This window comes from Fundulus heteroclitus, chromosome 2 (assembly GCF_011125445.2).
Source record: "Fundulus heteroclitus isolate FHET01 chromosome 2, MU-UCD_Fhet_4.1, whole genome shotgun sequence".
In the NCBI taxonomy this organism is placed as follows: Eukaryota; Metazoa; Chordata; class Actinopteri; order Cyprinodontiformes; family Fundulidae; genus Fundulus; species Fundulus heteroclitus.
Genome location: NC_046362.1, coordinates 13,424,956 through 13,434,954, shown reverse-complemented (window position 1 = coordinate 13,434,954; position 9,999 = coordinate 13,424,956). Strand labels below are relative to the sequence as shown.

Here is a 9,999-nt window from a genome sequence, read left to right as displayed (position 1 = left end):
TGGAAACATGTTCACCTTGTTTCAAAATACAGTCAACATCTATACACTACAACAGAGGAGCATTTAATGAAGTGAGCTTATCGGTGAATGATATGTGTTGGTACAGTGAGTCTAAAGTCAACGAGAAAATTACATTTTCTGTTCTTTGTGCAGCTGGAGTAATTTCATAATTTAGACACTAGGGTCACAGTACGCAGCTTTTAAAATTTCCTTTTCATTGTGGAGGAGTCGAAACATTCAGGAAATCATGAATGACCACTAACTTCTTTTTTTTATTATGATCTTATATATTTTCTTGGTTCTAACCTGATTTGTAACAAACGTGATTTTCGTGAATGCCTGATTCCCATCAGTTTAAGTTTGTCAGATGAAAAAAACCTACATGTCGTGCCAGCAGAAGAGGGAGAATAAGTCTTTGTGAAGCATTAATTCTTTCGTCCTCCAGCTCTCTGCAGGCAGACTGCTACAGGAAGTTGGAGCCCATAGGGTTGGGTGGGTGGATGTGGGTGGGGGAGGGGTTTGTAGGATTTACTGCTGTGATAGTCATCCTATAGTGACAACTCACTGGCATCTGGGACAGCGCAGAATAGAGATGTTACAGAGGTATTATGAGCCGGAAAAACCCCACCCACCAGGGAGGCGTAATGCTTGTCAAGTCACTCAACAAATGAGTCCTGGGATGAAGCCTGGTAATACATGGAGGGAAGCATTTCTAGTTATAAAGAGGAAAGTGTGTAGCTTTTGAAGTTATTGAAATGCTGTTTTTTCTTTTCTTTATTATTATTATCATTAAAGCTGGACGTTCGGAAACAACCAGAACCTTTTTTCAGTTCTTCTTTTTTTTGTGCCTTTTTTGTACCAAATGGCTTTAATTCCTCCTCTAAAAATCCCAGATTGATGTCAGTTTTAGGTCTAGAAGCTAAGGAATCGTTTGAAAAACTTAAGTGATGATTTTTTTCCTTTTCTCTTGGTCTTCCGGCTACAACCTTTGGATGTTTTTGAATAGGCTCTGACCTATCTGTTGCATACTTTTTGGTGCCATGCCTTACCAGGATGACGAGTACCCAGGCCAGCCTCTGTGGCAGTCTGTGCTGCTCTTTTGCTGCAAGGGCATGATCGAAGGGATCATCGTCGTTCTCTTCTTCTGGCTCCTGGTGCAGGTCCTCTTCACCAAACAATTGGAAGGTATGGTCTTAATGGTTCTCAACAAGGATCCACGTCTTTATCAAAATTGCACGAGTCTTAAAAATTACTTTATATCATGTCGAACATAAAATAAATGTTTACCCATGGTCAGAGTTACTTTAGCCCAATTTCCTCCCTGAAGTGACAGCTGCAGTTCACTTTTTTGTATCTGGGTCACTTTTACTGAAACCTCACAAGACATTTTTCGTCCATTCTGGGAGTCCATTGGGCACCTGTTCAGCGAGGGATTATACACTAAATCCGGTTATCTTGGTTTTAATGCTTCAGTGGATCAGTCGCAGATTTAGCTTCACCTGTTGGTTTTATGGCAAAAGTCAGGGAATCAACGGATTGTCGTTGTTTGGACATGAATAAGTTGTGCTTCTTTATGTTGCTCGCTCATTGGGAAATGTGCACATGTTAAAAAAAACGACTTCAAAGTTCATTTAAAAACTCCTGCTATCCTTTTGAGTCCTTATGTTCATCAAAAGGATGGAGGACAGCCTTTGTTTTGGTCAAGCATACAGAAAGCCAAGATGAATAATTTATTGTGAGTGAGATGTCATAACTGGCTGATATTACTCTCTTTATTTTAAAATCTTTCCCAATAAGTGTACTCTCACTCTTTAATTGCTCAAAGAAGAAATTGCAGGCCTTTTGCTAAGTCAAGTACTAAAGTCTGCAACCTTGCACAAACATAAAATTTGTAAGTCATTGCGGAGTGGGTAGCACTGTTGCCATGCAGCAAGAAGGTCCTGGGTTGGAGTCCTACCTTTGCCCTGGGTCTTTCTGCATGGAGTTTGCATGTTCTCCCTGTGCATGCATGGGTTCTCTCCGGGTTCTCCTGCTTCCTCCCATCGTCCAAAAACATGACTGTTAGGTTAATTGGTCTCTCTAAATTGTCCTTAGGTGTGAGTGTGTGCGACAATGTTTTTTTGTCTCTGTGTTGCCCTTTGATAGACTGATGACCTGTCCAGGGTGTACCCCGCCTCTCGCCTATTGAATGCTGGAGATAGGCACCAGCACCCCTCGCTACCCCACAAGGGATAGACGTGTTAGATAATGGATGGATGGGTTTCCATTTTCTTCCCAGTTATGTAGCACATTGTGTTGATATCTCACATAAAATCCCAATGAGATACACTGTATACTCGGTTCTGGACTTCAGTTGACCAATTGCAAAAATTTGGAGTATTTTTCAGCAAACCGGTTGTAGAAATGCTACATTTATTATGATTACCCTGCAGAGTGACCTAATGGGAGCCAGTTTTCAGCTTTAAGGCAGATATTGGATTCTAAAACATTTTGTTTAACATAGGTGTTCATAGTAAACTAAAGTTAGTTAGTAAACAAGCCCAAATCGTCATCCCTTCCATTTAACGCACTTTTGAGTAAACTCTTAGAACTGCAAGAGGATGCACTATAATTTAACCTTGACATGAAAGCCAGAAGATCAAACCTCTAACAGAGCTCTTTCTTATTCCTACAGTTCATCTTCAGGTTCTTCTCCTGGTTGGGCTAATCGTGTTTTGTCTGTCTTTGATCCTGGGATGTGTTCTGTGCTGGAGGAAAAGTGACCTTTGCACGGCTAACGCTAAGCCACCTACACCAACGCAGGCGTCTGTTGAAACTGTGACCCCTGCTAAGGACACGGATTCCTCCAGAGAAACCCCTGGATCCATGCAGCTGTATGCCGAGCTAGATGGAGAAACGCTGGAATATCCCTCCACGTTCACCAGTCCGGCTCCTACGAACACCGACCCGTTCTCTCAGGCATTTTCAAATCAAACTCATCCTGACGGAGACGGAAATGAGCAGGCAACATCTCACTTTTCCCTGCGTCGCTTCAGCTCTCCACTGCAAACGGCACCGCTTTACAAACCCATCCACCCAAGCCGTGCTTCCCTGCCTTCGTTGCCTAAACTGGGAATGCTGACCAAAACGTGCAAGGCCATGCAGAGGCGCTGCACGGTGTCAGGGGATTCCAGATCTTCCAGCGATCGCAGCAGACTCACCAGGTCCAGTGTCAACTCACAATTAATTCCTGAAAAGCCCATTCCCCTAATCCCCCTGAGCTACGGCTCCAGTGCATCCTGCAAACCACTAGTACACAAACTTTGCCTCCATTTCACCGTGGCCTTCTCTCCGGAGCAGCAAACACTGACAGTCACTATCTTAAACCTCACTGGGAGACCTCAGAGACTGGAGGACGTGACTGTCCTGGGCAGCCTACCACCCTTGCACACCTGTCTTACTCGGAGCAGCGTCAGCCCTGAATGCAACAGCCCGGTGCTGATTCTGAAGGTGAGCTCTCTGAGTGAGCTGAAAAACTGCGAACTACGCCTGGCTCCGTACGTGCAGAGGGAACAGAGCCAGAGAGCCACCGCTTTAGGTGAAGTGGTGGTGAAATGTGGGGAAACAGACTGGAGATCAGAGCATCCGTTTCATTTCAGGAAAGAACTCTGCCAAAAAAGTGAATGCACTGAAAAGGTAATTGTGACTATGTTTTAACATTTAAAAGGTAACCCGGTTTTATAGTTCATCATATGTTATCATTGCTTTAATTTTGCTAGACCAACAAAATAGCTTCTTGGAAGCAGGCTCTTCTCAGTCATTTAATCTGTTGACCAAAGGTCATTTTGATGCATCTATTTCAGGGTTTCCGAACCCTAATCACTGGAGGACACACCCTGCATGTAGAAGTCATCTTGCTCCAATCACATATGCAGAGCTGAAATAAGGCTTGTTGAATCAAAGAAACTCTAAAACATCTGGGAGGGTGTGTTCAGAACCAGGGTTGAGGAAACATTGGGATGACAAATCAGTGTAAGAATATGTGACATTATTTAAAAGGCCCATAGATGAAGCCACTGATTCATTGTACCAACACAGTTTGTTAGAAAATAAATAGGTCAGGTCAGTTTGAATGGTTAGGAAATAATGTCACTTTACCATCCTTTAAACAATGAATATAAATCCCAATACCCTTTTAAACAACTTAATATGTGCCTTTCATGTCAATGTTACGCTGCGCAGAAATCCTGTTTGCACCGATGAAGATTCACTCACCTCAGCATGCTGAGTGCAGGGAGTGGTCCTAACTGCCTGACCTGTTTTCTGATAAATTCAGCTAGAGCTTTTAATGAGCTTTTATTCCACAAATGGCCAGGCAATCATTCAGCGTAAGGTAAAAACAACAAAACTGAGATGATGGCATTGTGACAAAAGTTCTCCCAATTTTTCATAAAGTACAATTGGGAGGGAGCGTCTGATGGTGAAATAACTGAGGGCATCTAAAGCCTATGAAGACATTAACTGAGAAAGGATAGGTATAGCACGGCAAGTTTATTTATAAAGCACTTTTCAGTGCTAGAGCCAAAATATGAAAAAAAAACTCTAAACTCTTAAAATCTGAGTATATGTTGGCAGAGGGCCAATGAGTTAAACTTTTATATTGAAACAAGTCATTGCAACAATTTGCCAAAGCTATAAAAAAAAAAGTTGAATTCTAGTTTTTTATGATGTTCCTTTCATGTTTTTCTATGTAGAATGACACTTTGTATATAATTACCTGTTGATTAAGATACCCCTTTCTTTCTCTGAACATTTATCCACTAAATTTAGAGTGTGATCTCAACAGGATGCACCGATTCGTGAGGAACGGAGCTGTCCCCCGCAGATCCTCATTGCGCTCGAATATCAAGTTCGGACCCACTCTATTAGAACCACGGTCCTCAGTGCTGACAGCCTGGACAGCCTTGTTCAGACATCATCAGCAGCAGGTAAAAGACAAAGTTCCTTTAATTAATTTGACAAAAGGTGTGCGAACAAGCACAATCCATGATGTAACTGCATGTGGACAGAACTTCCTTTGCTTTTTAAGAGCAGAGCTAACGTAATTCCCTATGTTCGCGTTTCACATGCAGAGGATTAGGCGATGTCTTGCGGAAGCTGAATGCAGGGGGAGATCATCCCTTTTTATAATGTCATTGTAGTTTAATCCTTCCCCATTTTCAATCCTTGGGAAATGTTTCAGTCTCCACAGGAACAAAATCTGATAAAAAATGGTCTTTATTAGACTGTATCAGCAATATCTTTACAGCAGATAAATCCAGCTTATACACAGAACAATTGGATTTTCACGCTATCTGGGTTGTACAATACAGTGCCAGTGAGAAGTTTACATACACTGGATGGAAAGACAAGAGTCAATGGCACATGTTTAAATAATTTTGATATTCTCAATAGACTAGCCCAAACATGAATACAATTTCACATACAGGCTCAAATATACACAAAACCCCCGCACTAATATTTTGATAGCCATCAACACGGTTCTGCTGTAAATTTGACTGGATAGTCGACTACTCCCATTATCAGATATGTTGAACTTTATTTAAATTGGTTTGTTTCCTGCCACAGAGCTAGCTATCAAACAAAACAAATATGTTCCCATTTCAGAACCTCAATAATGTAGCTTACATATGGGATGTTTGTTGAGTTGGACTAACCCAATGTTTCTATTACCTGACCCGTGCTACCACCATCAAATAAAGGGAAATTGGTTAATAAGTCGAAGCATAATCTAGACACCACCAAGATGACCAATTATGAAAAATTCACCTTTTTGCACATTTTTGTGCTTCCATTTGGGTCTCTACTGCTTTTAGAAACGGTCCAAGCGCTACAAAAACCTGTCCAGACATTTTTGGCAATAAGTAAATGTTTTGTTGGTGTCTGGAAAATTTGTCGTTTGAAAAAAACTTCCCGATTATTGTATCACAATCGAAGACATTTAGCACAAGATCATGCTAATGCTACTGGTAGCCTAGGGTGACCAAACATCCCCAGTTTCCAGGAAAAGTCTCAGTTTTGGATGACCTGTTCACAGCAAAAGCTGTCCAATGACATTTCCCCAATTTTTTTGTTTTTTAAAAATGTTGTGTGTAGAGTGTTATCACGGTATCGGAGTAGCCACCCGAGTGAGTATGTTGCGTATGACAGCAACTATTTTGATTGCTGGTCGTACTCCTGTTGAAAGAGAGCTGAGAGGTGGCCGCCTTTAAAAAGAAAAATAAAAGTGCAGAATGGGAGTCCTGTAAAATTATTGTATGTGGGAATTGATTTTGTTCTGTTCTGATCCCAGTTGGTTGTGCATGAGGCTCCACTTAAGCTCCTGAGTATGACTCGGGGTCAAAGATGTACAGATGTATTGTTGTGCTGGCAGCCATTTTCACCTGTATGTGCGAGTGCAAACATTGAGTTGGGGCCGCGGCCAGCGACAGCTTATATGCTTACAATAAAAACAGTTCACTCTGAAAGGAGCGCAAAATAGGCAAAACTGAGGAGGTGAGATGTCGTTATATGATTTTGTGCAGAAAATGTAATAAACATGTTTGCTATAGCCCATAGCCCTGTCCTTAATGCTTAAAAGGAAGAATAATAGTTCACCTTCAAATCAATCATAAAGGGGAAGGTACAGGAACACCAATGTGACGGCCCACGATCAAGCCAGTTTACCATTAACACGGACTGAGAGCTTTTCAACCAAGAACATGCTCCAAAATCTAAATTTTCAAGCTTGACTGAAATTTACAGTAGCCCATGTGGACAAGTCAAATAACCTCTGGAAAAAGAGTCAAAGTGAGGCTGTCAAACTAAGGAACACCGTACATACGGACTAGCATGATGGATGCATCATCCTGCTGAGGGTCTCTTGTAGCCAGTGGTACTAATGGATCACACAAAATGGATGGAACAATAAAAAAGGCTGACTACCTCCTAATTCTTTAACTTGACTTATAAAGCACATACATGGTTGAAATTCTGAGACCACTGGGTGTCCAAATATCCAAAATACAATGATTCCAAACGCAAAACTAGTTTAGAAATGTGTAAACATTGAGCTTCTGCAATGGATTCAGCTATATTGAAAATATATGGACAATGCTTAAAAGCAAGTCAAAACACTGAAAAAAATAGCTTTACCATTTCTGAAGAGGGGAGTGGTTCAATATTTAGCCAGATTGTTAATGGCACCAAGAGACCTGTGGTTCCTCTGCACCTTGCTGAGAGGCGATTTAAGACATTTATATTTGAGCCTGTTCATCTTGGTAAATTGGAATATGTGTTTGTCAGATCAAAAGTACCTTCTGAAAGAATAAGAAAAAACTTTAAGGTTCTTAACAAAACATACTGTTTTATTAAACCCACATTTCTGTATGAAAAATGTATTGTTGTTTTTCTGGTGGTTTGATGTCATTTTCTAATCTTAAGTGTTCTGTAAGCTGTAAGCAGAAGGCATCATTATTAACAGATATAAAGGGTTCAAAACATCAGTTTGTGTAATTTAGTTTAGTAAACTGAGTTACAGAAACAAATGAACTTTTTAACAATATTCTACTCTATTGCGATGTACTTGTACATATAATTTTGAACAGGTGTGATTTAGAGAAAATCCACAACGATTTCAACAGTGCTATCCTGTACAGCAAGACCAACCTGAAAAAGGTAGCTTAAAAATGATCAGTCATCAGCTTTAAATTAACTATAGTCACACCTTTGATGAGCATATATAGATCGCAGAGATGTATATCTCATAATCTCTTCTTTGCAATGCATCACATTTTAAAGGTATTTCTTCATCAGTGCAATGATCAAATTACAATAAATTTAAGCTTCGTTTAAAAAAATACTTTGATCTTTGTAGAGACGTTTCTGATGTAAATCTTCGAAAAACAGTTTCACTCTGTAGTAGCTGTGTTTTTAATATTTAAACAGTGGAAAACAGAAAATAAATTAAAATATTTATGAACTTACAATAGATAATAACCTTCTTAAAAAGTTAGTACACGGCTTAACTCTCCTTTTGGTCACATGGACTATTTCTTGCATCTAACTTGGGTAATTTATAAGAGACAAAAAAGTACTTTAATCAAGTAAATAAATAATAATAGAGCTCTCACTCTTCTGTATAAGAGTTTGTGACGTTTCCATATCTGTGCACAGACTACCAGGTGCAGATTAATCTGCACCATGATGGCGTTCTGATCGGCACCCGAGAAACTCAGAGACTTTCCTGCCCCGCATGGAGCGCTTCTTTTGTGTTTCAGCTGCCTCCAGGAGACATTAATCAGCTCCCCATCTCGCTTCAGTTCGTAATCATACAGGTGAGGATTTGCTTTGGGAGCAACCAAAGTAAATACAAAACTCTCTAGGTACTGCTGAACATGAGAAGCGACACTAAAACCCCATCAACCTGAACACCCTTTCTCTTTTCTGACGCGACAGAATCGTCCGCTCTCAGAGGCTAAAGTTGTCGGCCGGGTCCTCATCGGCGCAGATGCTGCAGAAGCGGGACGGGCTCACTGGAGGGACATGTGTCACCTGCATGTGGAGCTGGCACGCCTGCACACTGTTCAAGCAGAGCCACTGAAGGCCACGACTCTTTGCTGAAAGGGTTTTATCTCCTCTAAAGCGGGTCTTTTGCTGCTCCTTATGGGGCATTGAAAAAAAAATCATGGCTAAAAAAACTACAACAAGTAAGCCCTAAACTCTGATGTCAAGAATTGTTTGTTTTTTTTAATCACATGGTTGCCGTGATGTTTGCATTGATCTGATGTATTAAACTCTGTGAAACACTGAGCTTCGTGCTTTTGTGAAACTGAGATGTCTTAATAAGCACAAAGGACTTCACACATTTAAAGCTTAAGACAGAGCCTTAATAATTTACCAGTTACCTTCAGAAGCAAATTAGTAAATAAAGACTGAAATTCAGTTTTAGCTGTTCTGTGAAGACTTCAGAGCTTTGTTAGAAAAGAGTGAACAAACATCACAATTAACACCTGGGATTACAAAAGAAAGGTCGGGGAGAAAGTTTTGTTGCTATGAACCTACTATAAGTAATACAGAAATAGGGCACAAGTGCAAACCTACTGATGATACACAACGAAGCTGAGAGGCCGGACATTAATAGGAGCAGTCAAAAGGGTTATTCTGAAGAAGCAGCAGAGACTCACAGACTTACAATTTCTCAACATAACCTCCAGTTGTGAACTCTAGAAATCCAACTTTTATGGAAGAGTGGCAATGAAGAAATCCACTGTTAAAAGAAGGACTAACTTTATCCATCTGCCATAACTATTTAGGGGACACAGCAAAGATGCGGATAAAGTAATTTGGCTGTTGGTGTGCAAAACACATCACAATTGATGCTGCCACTACCTGGTTTCATGTTTCCTTTAACAGCAATTAGGGAAGCTGCTCATTGCTAATAGTAGGACAGATAAAATAACCAGAGGCCAATTCTGGAAGAAAGCCTGTTAGAGGGCGGAGAAGACTTGAGACTGGGGTGGAGGGTCCAGCAGGACAACAACCCTGAACATCCAGCCAGAGCTACAAGGAAAGGGTCTGGATCAAAGCATATCCTTGTGTGAGAATGACCTAGTCCCAGTTTAGACGTAAATCAAATTAAAAAAATCTGTGCCAAGAATAGAGAATGTGCACAGGCGTACGCCATCAAATCTGACTGAGTTTGAGTTGTTTTGCAAAGAAGAGCGGGCAAAAGAGTTAAAGGGAAGCTGCGATGACATCTAAATGTGGTTCCACATTGTATTGATTTAGTGGGTCGAACATAAATGTACACCAGACGTCTTAAATTTTCTGAAGCAAGTTTAAGAAAGCAAGTTTTCCTCCAACTTCACAATTATTTACTAATTTGTGTTGTTCTAAAACCATCATAAGCTACATAGAAATTTGGAGTTTCAACATCACAAACATCACATTACAGAATGTTTTTTTCATTCTGAAGCACTC

At 40.5% G+C, this 9,999-nt stretch overlaps 1 protein-coding gene across 3 annotated transcripts; it reads left to right on the top strand.

Annotated features, from left to right (window-relative positions):
- Window positions 1–211: 211 nt before the first annotated feature.
- On the top strand, window positions 212–9,997 carry syt18b (synaptotagmin XVIIIb). 3 transcript variants are annotated; one of them, XM_036148225.1, is made up of 5 exons: window positions 212–1,185; window positions 2,675–3,489; window positions 4,810–4,967; window positions 8,194–8,354; window positions 8,476–9,997. In XM_036148225.1, the coding sequence occupies exons 1-3, from the start codon at window positions 1,041–1,043 to the stop codon at window positions 4,840–4,842; spliced, it is 993 nt and encodes a 330-aa protein (XP_036004118.1). In that variant the 5' UTR covers window positions 212–1,040; the 3' UTR covers window positions 4,843–4,967; window positions 8,194–8,354; window positions 8,476–9,997. The 3 variants fall into 3 exon arrangements, with proteins under 3 accessions (XP_036004118.1, XP_036004129.1, XP_036004108.1); XM_036148236.1 differs by lacking the exon at window positions 8,194–8,354; XM_036148215.1 differs by lacking the exons at window positions 4,810–4,967; window positions 8,194–8,354; window positions 8,476–9,997 and having other exon boundaries at window positions 2,675–3,708.
- Window positions 9,998–9,999: the final 2 nt, after the last annotated feature.